The sequence below is a fragment of the Vulpes lagopus genome, chromosome 1 (assembly GCF_018345385.1).
Source record: "Vulpes lagopus strain Blue_001 chromosome 1, ASM1834538v1, whole genome shotgun sequence".
NCBI classification, from domain to species: Eukaryota; Metazoa; Chordata; class Mammalia; order Carnivora; family Canidae; genus Vulpes; species Vulpes lagopus.
Window position 1 is genome coordinate 5378972 of NC_054824.1, and position 20535 is coordinate 5399506.

Genomic DNA, 20535 nt, shown 5'->3' on the forward strand with positions numbered 1-20535 from the left:
AGATTCCTAGAATGACTCAATTTCCTGGTAGAATTGAATCACCTGTTGCTTGAGAGTAAATAGGAGGATGAGGTTTGGCCTGGCAATAAAAACAGGCAAGTGAAAAAAGAAATACTGGGATCCCTGGGTGGCGCAGTGGTTTGGCATATGCCTTTGGCCCAGGGTACGATCCTGGCGACCCGGGAACGAATCCCACATCGGGCTCCCGGTGCATGGAGCCTGCTTCTCCCTCTGCCTGTGTCTCTGCCTCTCTCTCTCTCTCTGTGACTATCATAAAAAAAAAAAAAAAAAAAAAGGTAAAAACTTTAAAAAAAAAAAAAAAGAAATACTGGTGGAGAGGTCTTGAAAATAAGGAGGTAGATGTGAAAAAGAGATAATGTAACATGCAATTCCAAAACAAACTAAAAATGGAAGGCTATAATGGAATAATGAGGTAAAAGTGAAGGTCTAGCTAGTAGTCGGGGGTGGGGGGTGGGGGGTGGTACTTGGGCGGCTCAGTCGGTTAAGCATCTGCCTTTGGCTCGCTCAGGTTATGACCCCAGGATTCCAGGATAGAGTCCTGTGTCCCACTCCCTGCTCAGCAGGGAGCTTGCTTCTCTCTCTCCCTCTCCCCCTGCTCATGCTCTCTCTTTCTCTCTCAAATAAATAAATAAGTAAAGGGGCACCTGGGTGGCGCAGTCGGTTAAGCATCTGCCTTCGGCTCAGGCCATGATCCCAGGGTTCTGGGATGGAGCCCCATATCAGGCTCCCTGCTCATAGAGGAGTGCTTCTCCCTCTCCTACCTGCTCATGCTGTCTCTTACCATCTCTATTGCTATCCCTGTCTCTCTTTCTCAAATAAATAAATAAAATCAGGGATCCCTGGGTGGCTCAGTAGGTTTGGTGCCTGCCTTCAGCCCAGGGCCTGATTCTGGAGACCCAGGATCAAGTCCCACATCAGGCTTCCTGCATGGAGCCTGCTTCTCCCTCTGCCTGTGTCTCTGCCTCTCTCTCTCTCTCTCTGTCGGTCTCTCATGAATAAATGAATAAAATCTTTAAATAAATAAATAAATAAGAATGAATGAATGAATGTAAGAATTTAAAAAAATAAACTTTAAATAACAGTCTGTGTAGAAACTGCCAATGTAAGCATAGTGACTTTTACAGTTATGGATATGCTTCACGAGTGAACACTTATTATTCAATTTAAATGGCTCTTGTTAAGAATAAGATCTGACAATAATAGTTCTGTGGTATGATACAGAAGCTACACCGTATTGGAAGTATTTCTTTGCTTAGGAAGTGAAATGCAAAGAGTGGCGGAGTTGGCATGCATAATCAGCCAGTGCTCACACCCCACTAACTGGTGACCAAGTTAGCAACAGTGAAGGTGAAATGGAGATATAGTGCTCATCTCCAAGGAGTCATGAATTGCCTGAAAGATAAACTGTAATAAAATGATAGCTCCCACCATAATAAAGCATCAGTTTACACATTTTACCAAACACCTTCCAAAGTATTATCTTCACTGATTAGCATTTTCACATATATCATCTCATTTGATATTGTTATATCTATTTAATTTTTTTTAAAGATTTATTTATGTATTTGAGTGAGGGGGAGAGTATGAGCAGGGGCAGAGGAAGAGGATCTCAAGCATATTCCCCACTGAGCATGGAGCCTGAAGGGGCTTGATCTCATGATCCTGAGATCATGACCTGAGCAGAAATCAAGAGTTGGATATTTAATTGACTAAGCCACCCAGGTGCCCCTGATATTGTTATATACCTATTTAATACTTGATTGCAATTGAAGGTTAAGGAAGTAACTAATTTGTCATGCCACAAAAAAATCATCTAAATGGCAAACACAGGCCTTCAACCCAAACATTCTGCCTCTAAATCTAATCTCAGGCCACTGTTCTACCTTATACCTGAAGAAGCTGCTGTCACTAAGTAAGGAACTGGTGAGAGCCTTTCTCAAACCCACCAAAAACTTGGAAGGCAGTCCTCTTTTTAGGGGAGCCTAGGAAAAGGAGTCATCATATATTTTACAATTCCTTCAACTATACCATGACCCTCAAAGACCCACAAATAAGAACAATTATGTAACTTTCCATTACAAATTTCAATATGTATTCTTTCAACACTCTGGTTATACCATTTACTACATGTATGACTCCAGGTCACCAAGAGAATTCCTCTGGGGCTTAATCCCCAAATCTACATAATAGGGAAAGTAATTTCAGCCTTATACAGAGTACCTCCTAAATCTAAATGAAATAACTATTTGGTGGAACAGAAGCCAGAAGCAGAATTCTGAGAGAGCAGAAGCCCCGTTTGGACCCAGAAGCGGAATCAGGACAGTTTTCCTGCCTTCCTAAGACTATTTACTACCTTCTATTTTATAATACCATTCAAACAAAGGAGTCACAAAGATGCAAAACCTAAGTACTGAACTAGCATTCTGGTGGACAGCAGCCTAACTACTGTAGGATCAGCTAAAGTATCCTAGGTTTCAAACGGGGCTCACTTTTAAAACTCTGGTATTTCTGAAATTCCATAAAATAGGTGCTGTGACAATTCAGAGGGAGAGGATAGCATGTAAACTGTGGGCCCAGACAAGAGTTAATAATCACTCTGGGGATCCCTGGGTGGCGCAGCGGTCTGGCGCCTGTCTTTGGCCCAGGGCGCCATCCTGGAGACCCGGGATCGAATCCCACGTCGGGCTCCCAGTGCATGGAGCCTGCTTCTCCCTCTGCCTGTTTCTCTGCCCCTCTCTCTTTCTCTCTGTAACTATCATAAATAAAAAAAATTAAAAAAAAAAATCACTCTGAAGTCTAACTGCCAGGAGATCCCCATATGTATTATATTCTTTCTCTCAGATATAGATATATTTTAAATATATATATATTTTTTAAGATTTATTTATTCATGAGAGACACACAGAGACAGGCAGAGACACAGGCAGAGGGAGAAACAGGTTCCCTGTGGGGAGCCCAATGTGGGAGTCGATCCCAGAACCCCGGGATCATGCCCCAAGCTGAAGGCAGATGCTCAACCGCTAAGCCACCCAGGAGTCCCAACAGACCTTATTTTAAAAGATAAAATGAAACTCGCTTTTTTTTTTTTAATCTCCGAGCACAGGATAAAAATAGTTTTCTTATTTAAGTTACAAAACTGTAACAGTACTCTTCACCACAAGATGTCACTATTGCCCAAGAGCAATATTACAAAATGCTTTTTACTTTTATGCTATCTTACCTTAACATCTTTTAGAGAGACAAACTTCTCGATACCTAATTCAATCATATCCAGCACATGGTAATCATACATACGACCTAGAAGGAAAATACATTTTCTTGTAAGTATTTTTCCCAAACATCCAACTTTAAAGGTATGTTCAAACTGGCATGTTTAAAATGTTAGAATCTGCCTCTTTTTTTCTTCTTAGGCCCCACCAAATATGTTCCCTCTTTCTTAAACTTTCAGTTCTACCTAGAATAAATTGTTGCAGTCTTGGGCTTGAAAGAATCTTAAAAATTATTTAACCAAACTCCCTTATTTTATGAGTAAATAAAGGCCCACAGAGGGAAAGAGACTTGCTTACACCAGTGACTATGCCAGACCAAGTGTCAATACTCACTAAGGAAGGGTTAATTTACATGGCTAGGTGTACTACTTTGTTTTTTTCTCTAACACTGATTTAAGAGGTACATATGTTTTATATTAGGAAAATTTCTGCAAATTTAGGTAAAGTAGTATTTACATGCCTATTCTTTACCTGCAGTCTGGTAGATAAAAAATTTTATTCAAAGTCACAAGAAGGAAAAAAAAAAAGAGAGAAAAAAAGGAAACATTTTCACAAAGAAATGTTAAAAAACTAGCTTAGCACTCACTTGTTACTCCTGAACCCTCAATACCATCAATTATTCTGAGTCACAAGCTGTAAATAACAATATTTATAAAGTAAATGATATTTACCTATTACTAGATTATTTGGCCGCTTCTTATTATGGGAGCCAAACATAAATAAAGAACAATCTGACTTCTTTGAAAAGAATTCCTGTAAAACCAAAGAAACTCCAGTTAATGCATTAATATAAGAACTTTTAAAAACTGTACCTCTGAACTTTAAAAACAGTAATGAAGGCAGCCCCGGTGGCTCAGCAGTTTAGCGCCGCCTGCAGCCCAGGGTGTGATCCTGGAGACCCGGGATTGAGTCACACGTCAAGCTCTCTGCATGGAGCCTGCTTCTCTCCCTCTGCCTATGTCTCTGCCTCTCTCTCTCTCTGTGTCTATGAATAAATAAATAATAAAATCTTAAAAAAATAATAAATAAAAATAAAAACAGTAATGAATACTTAATGAACTAGACAGGAATAAACAATAGAAAAGGACTTTATTTCTAGCTTTTCACTTCAATTTTTCTGATTTGAGGTACCTAAGAAAAATATATAAATTGAAGACTAAAAATATGCTGGAAAGTTTAGGTTAATAAATTAAATGAGACTATTTTCAATTATGCAGTTTTGGATTAACACACTATTTCATTTGTTGAATAAACGCCTTTATTCATTAGACATTACTGCTATCATCAATGGTACATCTTAGCATGCATTAAGATACACATGAATAGGGACACTTCAGGGTTCAAAAAGCCTAAAACTTTTTTTTTCTTAAAGATTTAAAAATGTATTTATTTGAGAAAGTGAGAGCAAGGTGGGGGGGAACATGAGCAGGGAGGAAGAGCAGAGGGAGAGGAAGAAGCAGACTCCCCACTGAGCACAGAGACCGGTGTGGGGCTCAATCCCAGGACCCCGAGATCATGACCTGAACTGAAGGCAGACCTTAACCGACTGAGCCACACAGGGGCCCCTAAACCTCTAACTCCAGATGAACTAACGATCATAAGCCTCAAGTTTTCTTTACAGGTTACAGGACTCCCTGGGGTGTGGACTCCTAGTTTGGTTTGCATTCATTCCAGTGTTTAAGCAGAAGCAAACGGGGCAAAAAACTACCAAACCTGCCTATCCACCTGATATAGAGGATGTAGAGTCAGAAAGTCCAAGAATTCTGGCTCTGCCATTTACTGTCAGATCTAGTCAACTTTTCTAAGAATTAGTTTTATCATGTGTAAATCGCAGACAATAAGACCTTCCTACAAAAATCTGCAAGGGCCACATGAAAGTCATACATGGAAGTACCTTATCCTATGTCTAGTACAAAGCAGGCATTCCAAAAAAGGATTCTTAGGGGTGCCTGGGTGGCTTAGTCAGTTGATGTCCAACTCCTGACTTCAACGTGGGTCTTGATCTCAGGGTCGGGAGTTCAAGCCCTACACTGGGCTCCACTCTGCCCAGTGTGGAACCCACTTTAAAAAAAAAAAAATTTAAGTGTCCAAATAAATGAAAATGCTTTCTTAAAAAAATTTTTTTTACATTCTTACTATCACTAACACCCCAAAGCTATCCATGAGCTACCTCTCACATAACTATAGTACTCATCTGTTATTGTTCTCCAACATATGAAGTCCAGTTTTTGTTCAAACTAGAGAAAACATTGTCACATTATCTGCAAAAGGCCAGGTAGTAAATACTTTTAAGCCTTTTACATGCTTTTTTTAATAAAGAAACCCTAAAAAAGAAAAAAAGAAACCTTTAAAAATATAAAAATTAAAAATATATATATATAAATTATTCTTAGTTTATATATCTCACAGAAACATGGATTTGGCCCACAAATTTGCCAACTCTGTTCTAAAGCAGTTCCAAGATCACAGTATAAGAAATGTGCTACTGGGAAAAAAAAAGTGCTACTGGAGGAATACATGGTCAGGAGGAGGAATTCAACCACATTTCCAACATGACCACTGTTTTCACAGCCATTGTGAGTTCTAGTAATCTGAGATTTTCTATGTCCAGTGAAATATCTGCTATCACTGGAAGTGGGAGATGAAAGAGAGGAAAACTCACAATTTCAAGTGTAAGAAAAGCTATCAAAACTCGATATATTTTTTAAAGATTTTATTTATTTATTCATAAGACAGAGAGAGAGAGAGAGAGAGAGGCAGGCAAAGACACAGGCAGAGGGAGAAGCAGGCTCCATGCAGAGAGCCTGATGTGGGACTCGATCGCAGGACCCCGGGGTCACGACATGGGATGAAGGCGGCACTAAACCGCTGAGCCACCCAGGCTGCCCTCAAAACTGGATTGAAAAAGTAGTACAGGGGGATGCCTGGGTGGCTCAATGGTTGAGTGTCTGCCTTCAGCTCAGGGCATGATCCCAGAGTCCAGGGATCAAGTCCTGCATCGGGCTTCCTACATGAAGCCTGCTTCTCCCTCTGCCTGTGTCTCTGCCTCTCTCTCTCTGCCTCTCATGAATAAATAAATAAACAAAACACAAAAAACAAAAACAGAAAAAAGTACGGGATGTCTGGGTGGCTCAGTGGTTGAGCATCTGCCTTTGGCTCAGATCCCCCAGGTCTGGGGATCAAGTCCCGCATCAGGCTCCCTGCTGCTCCCTCTGCCTATGTCTCTGCCTCTCTCTCTCTCTCTGTGTGTGTCTCTCATGAATAAATAAATAATCTTTTAAAAAGAAAAACAAGAAAGAAAAGGAAGTACAGAATGCTACAAATTCTACATCACATCACTGCTACAAAGTGATCACTCAACTAAAAGCATCATGGTACCTAGACAAAACAAGCCCTTGATAAGCAGTATATGAGAGAGAGAATTTTGGGTTAGAGCCCTTACTTTCAATTTCATAATCTCTTCAACAAATGACTGAAAACTCAAAACTACAATGAAAGTAATTTTGTAAAAAACTGAATATTGGAACGCCTGGGTGGCTCAATGGTTGAGCATCTCCCTTCGGCTCAGGGCGTAATCCTGTAGTCCCAGGATGGAATCCCACATCGGGCTCCCTACATGGAGCCTGCTTCTCCTTCTGCCTATGTCTCTGCCTCTCTGTCATGAATGAATAAATAAAAATCTTTAAAACAACCCCTCAATATTGGGGTACCTGGGTTGCTCTGTCCATTGAGCATCTGCCTTTGGCTCAAGTCATGGGCCTGGGGTCCTGGGGCCAGGCTCTAAATTAGGCTCCCTGCTTGGTGGGGAGTCTGCTTATTCCTCTGCCCATTCCTCTGCCCCTTTCCCTGCTTGTGCTCTCTCAAATAAATAAACTTAAAAAAAATTTTTTTTTCAAAAACGAAATATTGATTTTTCTTAAAAGTTATAATTTTTAATTAGTAGTTAGTTGCTACATTAGAATTAAGATGTCCAATTTTGCCTTCTAATTAATTACTAAGATTCTTTTTTTTTTTTTAAGGGATTTTACAATTTATTTTTTATTTTTTTTTTAATTTTTACTTATTTATGATAGTCACAGAGAGAGAGAGAGAGGCAGAGACACAGGCGGAGGGAGAAGCAGGCTCCATGCACCGGGATCCTGATGTGGGATTTGATCCCGGGTCTCCAGGATCGCGCCCTGGGCCAAAGGCAGGCGCCAAACCGCTGCGCCACCCAGGGATCCCTAATTACTAAGATTCTATTCAAAAGTTCTTTCTTCTAAATTCACTAACCAGGGGTGCCTGGGTAGCTCAGTCGTTTGAGCATCTGAATCTTGATTTCAGCTCAGGTTATGATCTCAGGATCCTGGGCTGGAACCCTGTGGTGGGCTCTGTATGCTCAGCAGGGAGTCTCCTTGAGGATTCTTTCCCTCCACTCCTCCCCCACACGTGCGTACCTGCGCACGAGTTCTCTAAAGTAAGTATTTAAATAAAGAAATAAAAGAAATTCACTAACTAAAAGGAAAAACAAATAAGTAATGGTGTTCCCCTTAGGAGAACATAATTCCATTCTGATTTTTTTTCAGTATCTTTTACTTTTTTTTTTTTAAAGTAAGCTCTAGGCTCAATGTGGGGTTTGAACTCATAACCCAGAGATCAAGAGTCACATGCTCGGGACGCCTGGGTGGCTCAATGGTTGAGTATCTGCCCTTGGCTCAGGGCGTGATCCCTGGTCCAGGATGGGAGTCCCTCATCAGGCTCCCTGCAGAGGGCCTGCTTCTCCCTCTGTCTCTGCCTCTCTCTCTCTGTATCTCTCATTAATAAATAAATAAATAAAATCTTGGGATCCCTGGGTGGCGCAGTGGTTTGGCGCTTGCCTTTGGCCCAGGGCGTGATCCTGGAGACCCGGGATCGAATCCCACATCAGGCGCCCGGTGCATGGAGCCTGCTTCTCCCTCTGCCTATGTCTCTGCCTCTCTCTCTCTCTCTCTCTCTCTCTCTCTCTGTGACTATCATAAATAAATAAAAAATTAAAAAAAAAAAATTAAAAAAAAATAAAAATAAATAAATAAATAAATAAAATCTTAAAAAAAAGAAGAGAGTCACATGCTCTACTGACTGTGCTGGCCAGGCATCTCCCATTCTGACTTTTTTAAGCTCAATTTATTTTAACCCACTTATTCCCTTAAGATTTTCTTTAAAAGGAAGCAATAAAATCACATGCTCAAAGTCCATCAATCACTATTCACTATTTACTATACACTATCCTTTATATTCTAATTTCATTCACTAGCTTTTTTCATTTAGTTTGGTTGCCAATACACTCAAAAAGGAATTCAATTAGTAAAGCAACTGACAACTGTTAGCAACAGATCAAGCAGCATTCCTTGTTCTAAAAATACCCAAAGAAAGAAGTCAGATTTTGAAAAATAAAACCTGCTTTATAAAAAGACCTGTAACAAGCTTCCTTTTGATAATCTAATTATACACATAAAATATAATTCAATTTTTAAAAATTGTGAATATATTTGCAAGCAGTGAACAGTAACACTAGTCATAGTGAAATGTAAGATCTATAGTCATATTTTTGAAAGTATAAGTCTTATTTCAAAATAATAAATAACGGGCAGCCCGGGTGGCTCAGCAGTTCAGCACCTGCCTTCAGCCTGGGATGTGATCCTGGAGACCCGGGATCAAGCCCCAAGTCCGGCTCCCTGCATGGAGTCTGCTTCTCCCTTTGCCTGTGTCTCTGCCTCTCTCTCTCTCTCTGTGTCTCTATGAATAAATAAATAAAATGTTTAAAAAAATAATAATAAATATCTTATTTCTCCTCCACTTTGTATTAAAATTACCTCATATAAGATGATTTCTAATTCAAAACATCACAAATTAGGAATACCGAAGGAGTAGTAATTAGTTTGAGTAATCATTTATATGCTCTCTTATATCAGAAAGATTCTTGAGGTGCCTGGATGGCACAGTTAAGTGACTGACTCTTGGTTTCAGCTTAGGTTGTGACCTCAGGGTCATGGGACCAAGCCCTGCACTGGGGTCTGCCTTCATCTTGGAGTGTGCTTGAGATTGTATTTCCCTTTCCCTCTGGTCCTACACTCCCTCCATGTGCCCTAAAATAAAAAACAAACAAAAAGATTGTTGTACTCACCAATGATGTCTGATCCTCAAATGGTCTTGTAATGTTTTTCCTAAGAATATTTTTAAAAGGTTACCTTAATTTCAATAATCTTAATAAGCTATTCACCCATAACAATTAAGAAATATATTAAGATAATTTTATGTTCAAATGATCAAAAATGAAACTGGAGGGATATTCATTCATTCAAACAAGTATTTAGTACCTATCACGTACCAGGCACTGTTATAAGAGCTAAGGATCCTAGAAAACAAACAAGATTCTTGCTTTTGTGGAGCCTACATTCTAGTGGAAAAATTAAAATTTCAAAAAGTAGTAATTGTAGTGACAAAAATAAAATAGGGTAGTCTGTTATGAAGAGTAGAAAATGGACTATTTGAGTTCAGACTTGATAGATGAAGAATATGCTGTTGAAAAGTTTTGAGGCTAAGCACATTCTAAGAAGAATGAACAGAATAAGCAAATATCCTGAGATGGAAACAAACTTAGACTATTCAAGAAATGGAAAGAAGGAGAGTATCATTGAAGCTTGGTGTCCAAAGGGAAAATGGTGGGGCATGAGATCAAAGATGTAGAAATGGCCCAGATGATATAGGGCCTTGTTGGTCAAGGTAATGAACGTAGATATTGAGTAACAGGAAGCACTAAAGAGTTTCAGGCAGGAGTGATAAAAAGATCAGACTCAAATTTTCTATTTAAAGGACTGTTCTGTCCACAGTGTGAGAATGCACTGTAGTATGGCAAGACTGGAAAGAGTTAATAAGAAGCTATCACAGAAATCCAGGAGAGAGAGAAATAAGTGGTGCACTGGACCAAGAACCCTAGTAGGAGAACTGAAGAAGCAGTGAATAAAAAGCGCTATTTTTCAAGTAAACAAGAAAGAAATACAAATATATTTTTTTCTTTGCTTAAATATGCATAAAGAAATTCTGGTAAAATTCTGGTAAAAGTAAACAAGAAAGAAATACAAATATATTTTTTTCTTTGCTTAAATATGCATAAAGAAATTCTGGTAAAATACATGATAAACTGAAATGTAGTTGTTCTGAGAAGAGTATTTATATTTTCACTTATAATTTTCGATTTCCAATCATGTAAACAAAGCTTCTATAAAATAGTTCAGAGATGCCTGAGTGGCTCAGCGGCTGAGTGTCTGCCTTTGGCTCAGGGCGTGATCCTGGAGTCCTGCATGGGGCCCCCTGTAGGGAGCCCGCTTCTCCCTCTGCCTGTGTCTCTGCCTCTCTCTCTCTGTCTCTCATGAATAAATAAAATATTTTATTAAAAACAGTTCATAATTTTTATGAAGCAAAATCTATATATAACATGATCCCAATTTTGTTTAAAGAATAAAATGGGACTCCTGGGTGACTCAGTTAGTTAAGCAGCCAACTCTTGATTTCAGCTCAGGTCATTATCTCAGGGTCCAGGGTCAAGCCTCACTCCGGGCTCTATGCTCAGAGGGAAATCTGCTTTAAGGATTCTCTTTTCCCCTCTCCCTCCATCTCTCTCCTTGCTCACATGCACACACACGTACACATAAATAAATCTTTAAAAAAGAATAAACGTAAAGACATGAAATATCTGTACAGATGTGAAAAGGGATGAGGGGAGTGGGAGATACCAGCTTCCAGTTATGGAATCAATAAGTCATGGAAATAGAAACGCCTGAGTGGCTCAGTGGTTAAGCGTCTGCCTTCGGCTCAGGGCAGGATCCCAGAGAGTCCTGGGATTGAGTCTTGCATCGGGCTCCCAGCAGGGAGCCCGCATCTCCCTCTCCCTATGTCTCTGCCTCTCCCTGTGTGTCTCTCATAAATAAATAAATTCTTAAAAAAAAAAAAGTCATGGGGGGAACCCTGGGTGTGAGTCCTGGGATCGAGTCCCGTATTGGGCTCCCTGCATGGAGCCTGCTTCTCCTTCTGCCTGTGTCTCTGCCTCTCTCTCTTTGTCTCTCATGAATAAATAAAATATTAAAAAAAAAAGTCATGGAAATAAAAGACACAGCATAAACACTGTAACAGTGACAGAAGATAGCTACACTTGTAGTGAGTATAGAGCATAATGTACACATTTGTCAAATCACTAGGTTTTACACTTGAAAATAATGTAACATTGTGTGTCAACTATACTCAAATGAAAAAAAAAGAAAATGTACAGGAAAAAATATGTCAGAATGCACATAGCGCTATGGGTGATTATTACATTAATCTAATTAAGAGAAATATGTATTACTCTCATAGAAGTATTATTTTTAATGATGCAAGGCAAACAAAGAAAAATTATTGCAGCATTTATAATAGCAAACTATAATTCACAAATGAGCAAATATAACCTGTTGGAAACATGGAAAATGCAGATTAAACAAAGTATGATTTTTACTTCTTAGCTTAAAAACATAAACCAGAAGTAGGTAATGGCCCATGGAACTTGTATATTGCACTCTGCCAAAAGGACAATCTTTTCAAAAAGTAATATAATTAATATGCTCTACTGGGCATGAAGTTGTACCCAGTAATCTTATGTCTAAGAATCTCATATAGGAACTAATTCAAAAGGATAACTCATTTCTGTAAAAATGGTCATTTAAGCATTATTATAAGAACAGCAAAAAAGAAAGACCCAAATTCCCCCAAATTAAGGTAAGTTACAAGTAAATTTTAGTGTAACCACTTAATAGACATTATACTGGCAATGTAAATAATACCTAAAGGATCAATTATCAATAGGAAAATATTTACGATATAAATAAAAAAGGGGGACCCCTGGGTGGCTCAGCGGTTTAGCGCCTGCCTTTGGCCCAGGGCGCGATCCTGCAGTCCCGGGATCGAGTCCCACGTTGGGCTCCCGGCATGGAGCCTGTTTCTCCCTCCTCCTGTGTCTCTGCCTCTCTCTCTATGTCTATCATAAATAAATAAATCTTAACAAAAAAAATAATAATAAAAATAAATAAATAAATAAGGCTTAATACAAAATTTAATATATGGCAACAACACAGGTAATTTGGGGGCATTTTGTTAATGAAAGAAGATAGACTCCAGAGGCTATATGATTCCACTTATGTAACATTCTGAAAAAGGAAAAACTGTAAGGATGAAAAACAGTTCACTGGTTAAGGGGGAGGAGGAGGACAACAAGAGCACACTGCACTAAAAAATTTTCAGGATCATGGAACTGTTTCTGTATCATGAACTATAGTGGCCGACACAGTTCAATGTATTTTTCAAAACCGATAAAACTGTATACCACAGAGTAAATTTTACATACATAAATTAAAACAACAACCAGGAGGGACACCTCAGAGTCCCGGGATTGAGTCCCACATCGAGCTCCCTGCATGAAGCCTGCTTCTCCCTCTGCCTATGTCTCTGCCTCTCTCTGTGTGTCTCTCATTAATAAATAAATAAAATCTTAAAAAACAACAACAACCAGGATGTGGAGAAAAACCCAAAACAGAATTCAAACTATAATAAATGACCCTAATTGTATTTTAAAGGAAGAACACAGACACATTAAAGAGGCAGAAAAAACCTAACTTATGTTACACTGGAAAACAGTATTTGTACTGGATACTCTAAACTTAAAAACTTAAAAAGAACTATTTACACATTTTATCCTCTAGTTAATTTGTTAATTTGTTTCTTATAGGGCTAGAAATTCTGAAACTATGTATGTACTAGAATAATACAAATAAATAAATATATATGGACTATCAATAAAGAAAGCCAAGTTTCTTACTGTCAGAAGAAAAAAGTTACAAGGAAAGAAGAAAGGCTGGAATGAAGTCTGTGGCATTGGAATGGAACTGAAGTATTAGTATGAACTCATGATTCTTCAGGAAGTATCAGTATGAACTCAGAGTTTTTCAAATATAGATAAATATAAATTTAGATGTGTGTATGCATAGGCATCTAGGGACAATGACATTCCCATAGCAACAGAGTATACTTAGTGCCCAGATCTTTATTTCTAAATTATCAATTTCCAATATACAGAAACAGGTCTCCATAGAGAAGGGGTTGATTTCAGGGTTGCCACAAAGAAAAAGTAAAGATGAGCTTGGACCATCTTGTGGCACCAGAAAGGAAGAACTCAAATACAAGGAGAATATTGAAAGAGGACAGGAGCCAAACCAAAAGAGATCCCAATGGCCAAATGTAGAATTTGAGCAACAAAATAACAACGCTGGACTATAACTCCAAAGAATAAATATCCGTAAGTCCACACTAATATAAATGAGTAATTCAACAAGGAGAAGGGAGAGATTTTCTTCATCATAAAATTCCAACTAGGGGATCCCTGAGTGGCTCAGCGGTTTGGCGCCTGCCTTTGGCCCAGGGCGCGATCCTGGAGTCTCGGGATCGAGTCCCACGTCAGGCTCCCGGCATGGAGCCTGCTTCTCCCTCCTCCTGTGTCTCTGCCTCTTTCTCTCTCTATGATAAATAAATAAATAAATCTTTAAAAAAATAAATAAACAAAATAAAATTCCAACTAATAAATATATAACGAGGAAGATAGAAAACCACTATCAGAACACCAGGAGCAATCACCTCTGTAGACAAGATCCATTGATGGATGCTAAAATTAATAAGAAAAAGTGTGTGGAGAGAAAGGATTATTTGCATAGTCTTTGCATGGTCTCAAAATATTTCCTCCAAACATTTACTAATTATGAGAGGAAAAATAGTTAATGTATAGTGGAGAAACCAAGCAGACACCACTTTAACCAAGGTTAATGCTACCAGCATAAGATATCCTGTGCTCCCTGTTATGATTTACTAAGAAAAGCACATTACTTTTCTGGTATTCTTGCCAAAAATGAATAAGGCTCAATCTATTCATGAGAAATTTAAGACAAATCAAATTGAGGGATATTTTACAAAATAATTAACAAGTATTCATCAAAACTGTCAAAGTCATCAAAAAAGGAAAAACTAAGGAACTGTCACAAATGGGAGAGCAAGGAGACATGACAATTAAATGCAATGTAGGATCCTGGAAGAGAAAAAGGATATTACTGGAAAAACTGGTGCAAACCAAATCAAGTACATTATTGTACCAATGTTAATTTCTTTTGATAATTATGGTTACACAAGATGCAACATTAAGTGCCTGAAGGTCATGAGAACTCTACTAATTTCTGTTAACTTTTCTGGAAGGCCATAATCATTTCAAAATAATATATATGTATTAAGATTCTAACTATGTAATCATATTTAATATAAGTAAAAACACAAACTGGAACAAAATAAAATTTAAAAATACTAATAGCTATATATAAGGAACTATCATATTTTTTAAACAAAATAGTTTTCTGAATCTCCCATAAGGTAACTGTTATTTTTATAATAGAACAATATAAGTTAAAATAAGTCAGTACTTACTTTTTATACAGAACACCATACGGTTTTTTCAGTGCATACTGTAAGACATAATTTATAGCTTTCAAAACAAATTACATTCAGAAAAGCAGAAGTAAAAGTAAAATTGCATTGTATCAGGCATTACACAGGATCACCTGGTCCCAGGGTCCTACTCTAACGTCTTCTGCTTGGCTCCCTTTTAATCACTTATATGACCCTGCAACATAAGCTTAATATCCTCTTAGAAAGCTTAATATCCTCTTAGACTGGACTTTCTCAAAGTTTCTACGTCCTTTCAAAAATCTATACAACTCAAATAATTCCTTTCATTTCTTTAAATTCCCATTCCGTTCTTTCCAGGCAAACTCTTTGACAGTAGAAAGAAAAGCAAAAGAAAATATAAAAAATAAATCCTATCAGGAAAGGCTGAAAGAGTTGAAGTAACGTCTGGAGACCAGAGAAAGAGTCCCAGAAATGACAATCAGAATGCTAGTTGGAGTTTAAAACACAGCCCTTTAAAAAATTCCTGTCACTGAACCCTCATTTTATTCTTACTTCTTTCCACTCATTCATTAATAATCACTTATTACCTTTAGGGTCAGTTCTGCTCTACCATAAGGAATAAAAAAAGATTTAAGGCATCCCCTTGCATTAGGGAAAGGGGTAAATAAGCGAAATAATGAAAAGAAAAATGATCATTCATCAACAATCAGAATTGATGAACAAAGGAAATTCAGCAGTAAAAGCTCTTTTTTAAGTACTAAAACTTCTTAAGTTTATTTGTTTTAGTGATCTCTACAGCCAACATGGGACTCAAACTCACAACACCAGGATCAAGAGTCAATGCTCTTCCAAGTCAGCCAGGTGTCCCTTCAGTACTACAAGTTTTGATAATTCTTGACCAAGTGGTTCCCTGCTTTGGTGTCATGCACGTTACCACAGTGACAACTCAAGAATCATCAATATGAATGTTAACTACTGCAATAACCTGTAATATTGTTCTGTTCCCAAGGCTTACTTAAATACAGGGCCAGAATCCTACCAACACAATGACACTGACACAAAGGATGAGCATGTATTAGACATTCAGATATCCAAACTATAGTGTTTAACAAGCTTTTTGAGTTTAGTCAAGTATAAAAATCTATTCAATTACTTAATTTCACTCAAAGAACCTGTTGTATTCAAGGCCTAAATATCCAACCACCAACTAGGTATCTCCATAGACTCCTTTTTTTTTTTTTTTAATTTTTTTTAATTTTTATTTATTTATGATAGTCACAGAGAGATAGAGAGAGAGGCAGAGACACAGGCAGAGGGAGAAGCAGGCTCCATGCACCGGGAGCCCGACGTGGGATTTGATCCCGGGTCTCCAGGATCGCGCCCTGGGCCAAAGGCAGGTGCCAAACCGCTGCGCCACCCAGGGATCCCCTAGACTGTGCCTTTCAATCACTGATTAAACATTTGTTGAGCATCTACCATGTTCCACAAACTGGGCTAAAAACCAGGCTATGGAGGTAGAAAAAAACATAAAACTTTTATCTTCATCACTTATAATTATAGGACCTGAACTGAACATTATCACTTCTCTCTAAACCTGCTCCACCTGGTATATTCTCGAATTGGCATTGCCACTCAAGAATTCAATCCACACACCATGGCCACACTCTTCTACCCTCAACATCCAGTCTCTCCGATCATCTCTCATTTTCACTGGCACTACCACATTCCAGATACTCATGACCTCAATAACAGCAATGGCTGAATCAGTTTCCTACGTTTGCTTTCAGTTTTCTCTGGTCAAACTGATTAAAAGGGCCGATCATGGGAAGCCCGGGTGGCTCAGCGGTTTAGTGCCTGCCTTCAGCCCAGGGCATGATCCTGTAGTTCCAGGATCAAGTCCCACGTTGGGCTCCCTGCATGGAGCCTGCTTCTCCCTCTGCCTGTGTCTCTGCCTCTCTCTCTCATGAATAAATAAATAAAATCTTTAAAATAAAAAATAAAAATAGACTTAAAAAAAAAAAAAGAAGGGCTGATCATATCTGTCATCTCCAATCTTTCAATGGTTCCTTAGAGCTTTCAGACCAAAGCTCAAACTCCATGTACTATCTGGTCCCTGTCTGTTCCTCTAGCTACACTGAGCCAACTTTCCTTTAGCCATCCCCAGTTATTTGCAGTTCCCCAAATGCATCATGATCCTTCACATTCCCTTTCGCACACGTTTTTTCCTCAGCCCTGGAAGACTTCCTCCTCCTCTGCCTCTCCTCCTACTTGCTCTAACTCCTTCTCCAAAAGGAAGTTTAAGTATTTCCTCTGGTAAGCGCAACCTGTGTGTGGCTGCCCCCCACCCTGTACATGCCTCCACCGCAGCACTAAATTCACAATGCTATAGTTTATAATTCTTACTTGCCTGTCTCCCTTATTAAGCTCATCGAAGGGATAGGTGTGTCTTATATTAACTATTAATCCTCAGCACCTAGCACAGTACTTGGTATTGCTGAAGGAATAGACAGTGATACAGTTATTTCACGTCACAAACTAGGTCCCTTAAATGTTCCTTTAAATTGCCAAATTCTAATTATCTAACTCAGGTGAAATTTACTAAGGGAACTACAGTATTTGCTTTAATGAAAATCAGTGGTTAGTGTCCTGCCAAGGCAAATAACCTCCAACTTGAGCTTTTCTCTAAGGCTAGCAGTTCTTAGGACAGGGCAAACTTATCCATGTATTTCTCCAGCAGCCTAAACTACTATGCTGAAAACTTCCTAAAATAATTTCAAAACCATCTGGAAAATAAGTGGGCAGGGGTGCCTGGCTGGCTCAGTCAGTAGACTGTGCAACTTTTGATCTCAGGGTTGTAAGTTCAAGCCCCTTGGTGGGTGCAGAGATTACTTAAAAATAAAATCTTTAAAAATTAAAAAATAAGGGACACCTGGGGGGCTCAGTGGTTGGGTGCCTGCCTTCGGCCCAGGGCATGAGCCTAGAGCCTGCTTCTCCCTCCGCCTGTGTCTCTGCCTCTCTCTCTCTGTGTGTCTCATGAATAAATAAAATCTTTTTTAAAAATTAAAAAAATAAGTGTATATATATACATACCACATCTCTAAGTACTTGTGTCACCATTGAATTCGCATTTCCCCCTTTAATCAACATTGCATTTTTAATATTTTCACTGAGTTTCGGTTCTCTCTTCTCAAGGAATCTCTTTGCTCTTTTCGTTTTGGGCTTTCTGTTCAGAAAAATCACAATTTATAATAACTTAAAACATTATCCTCATGGTACAAAACCACAACTTGGCTAAGGTGCAAATTCTTAAAAATCAACAAATATTACATAACATTTATCAGTTAGGATTCTACCACTAAACAAAATCTCACTTTTCAGGGAGATATTAGTAGAGGGTTTTTAGTTGTTACTATTAACTGTTAATTGTATTAGCTTTTGGTTTTTTAAAAAAAGGCTTTCCTTTTTGTTTTTATATCCCCAGCAATTCTTATTACTGCTTTTTTCTAAACTTAAAAAAAAAAAAAAAAAATGTGGGCAGCCTGGGTGGCTCAGCTGTTTAGCGCCTGCCTTGGGCCCAGGGCGTGATCCACGTCCCGCTCCCTGCAGGGAGCCTGCTTCTCCCTCTGCCTGTGTCGCTGCCTCTCTCTGTGTGTCGCTCATGAGCAAATAAATAAAACCTTAAAAAAAAAATTCTCCTCCAGATAAAGTGTCAAGCAATATAAAGCTTCCGATCATTTACTGTTTGATGAAGACACAGGTGTGTTAAATCACGAAATGTTTAGTACGTCTATACTAAAAAGAAAAAAGGGCTCTATGCTCTATATTCCGTGTGAGCTGTCACTTGTCCCTGGCCAGCGGCTAATGCAAATCACACGTATCTGATCAGCTGCTTGTCCCCCCATCAGACATAGAGAAGATGGGCAAAAATCTCTGAGTTAATGACCAAAAGAAGAATCTGTCGTTTTGATGGGGTCTCAACCCAGGCGTCTCCCAAGACGCAGCAGCCGGACGATGTAGGAGATCGATAAGTATTTTCTGAACGCGCGGAAAGCAGACATCGCCCCGAGAAAGAAAGAGCCCGCGCCCTGTCCTGCGTGCGGCGCAGCGAAGGCTCCACTGCCCGCCAGGAATTCTCGCGGCTCCGCGAAGCACGATCAGGGCTCCACGTCCGCGACGGCTGGGGGCGGGGGACCCGGGTCCAAAGTCACGTCCTCACAGCGCTCGGGGAGCCAGGCCGTCTCCGGCCGGCCGGGAGGGAAGCGGCCACCATCCGGGCGCCGCTCTCTCGGGGCCTCCGCGCTCTCGGGCTCCCGGCGAGGGCACCCATCGGCCCGCCGCAGGCCCAACTGCCAAAGAGCGGGAGGAGCGAGGGGCAGCCCGGCGGAGCGGAGGCTTCCGCCCTCCTTCCCCCCGCGGGAGTCCCGCTCCCCAACGACCCCCGAGAGGGCCCCCAGCGCACTCACACGACTCGGTCCAGAGCGTCCATGGCTACGGCCACGCGGACCCGGCGGGACGGGGAGGTGCGCGCGTGCGCCGCGCGGCCACGCCTGATAGGCCAGCGCCCCGGAACGGGCGGAACCGGAACTTGCGCGCACGCCACTTCCGGGGGCCGCCCCGTTCCCTTGGTTACAGACTTCGGTCTGGGCTCCTCGCCGGAAGTGGGCGCTGGCGGGGACGCCCCCCGGGGCCGCTTCCAGCACGTGCTCGTGTGTAGACGTCTACGCGGAATGAGGTGTCCCGGGACCCGCTGTTCTCCTGCGGGGAGTCCTCGGAATGCCGACGTCGAGGCGCAGCGCGCGCTGGTGGCCGCACTGGAAGCTCAGCGAGGCCGAGTTGGGCTCGTAGAGGACGTGCAGCGAGTAACGCCGCCGAGCCTCATCCCCCATTCTAAGAGATTTATGGATGTTTGGGGGTTTTCCCACTTTTTTTTTTATTATTATGAATTTGAACTTTTTTTTGACTATTATGAATAGTCTATTTTCAATAGTCTATTGAACTTTTTTGTCTATTATGAATAGATTATTTTCCACTTTTTTTGACCATTATGAATTTGGTTTCCCCTTTTTTGACTATTATGAATCCGGTTTGAACATTCACGTACAAGTCTTCGTGTAGAGATTTCAGTTCTCTAGGAGTAGAATTGCTGGATCACAGGGCAACCCTGGGTCTGACACTTTGAGGAACTGCCAAACTGTTCTCTGCCTGCAACATCTTACGTTCCCGCCTAGCAATGGAACAGGGTTTGGTATTGGTATTTCTATTTTTTTATTTTATTTTATTTTATTTATTCATGAGACACACAGAGAGGTCAAGGGAGAAGCAGGCTCCATGCAGGGAGCCGGATGTGGGACTCAATCCCAGGACCCCAGGGTCACACCCTAGGCTGAAAGCTACGCTAAACCGCTGGGCCACCCAGGGACCCCCTATTCTATTTTCTATTATCCCCACCTTCTGGTGTAAAAATAACACATTTATATTAGAGTGCCACAAGTTTGAAGTCTGAAATTAGTTTTGCAGATCTAAAACTAATATGTCACAGTCATGTGCTTTTTGTATGAAGAAATAAGGATCATGTACTTAATATCATAAGCTACAGCTTTCTATCATATTATCTTTTTTCTCATGGAAGCAAAACATTTCCAATGTCCCATCTTGAAACTTTTAGCATCTGTAGTGATGAAATGTTTTGTAAATATACACCAATGACCTAGACTAATCCTTCCTTGTGGGAAATGTATGTTCTTTTAAGTTTACA

At 40.0% G+C, this 20535-nt stretch overlaps 1 protein-coding gene across 1 annotated transcript in view; it reads right to left on the reverse strand.

The window, feature by feature from the left end:
* RPF2 (ribosome production factor 2 homolog) overlaps nt 1-19333 on the reverse strand; it is a 44182-nt gene extending 24849 nt beyond the window's left edge. Inside the window, exons 1-6 of the mRNA XM_041773908.1 lie at nt 19244-19333; nt 17871-18003; nt 14799-14836; nt 9433-9472; nt 3962-4043; nt 3242-3318 (exon numbers count right to left, since the gene is read on the reverse strand). Coding sequence (XP_041629842.1) covers nt 3242-3318; nt 3962-4043; nt 9433-9472; nt 14799-14836; nt 17871-18003; nt 19244-19266 — 393 coding nt within the window. The 5' untranslated portion in view covers nt 19267-19333. The remainder of the gene's footprint in view (nt 1-3241; nt 3319-3961; nt 4044-9432; nt 9473-14798; nt 14837-17870; nt 18004-19243) is intronic.
* Nucleotides 19334-20535: the final 1202 nt, after the last annotated feature.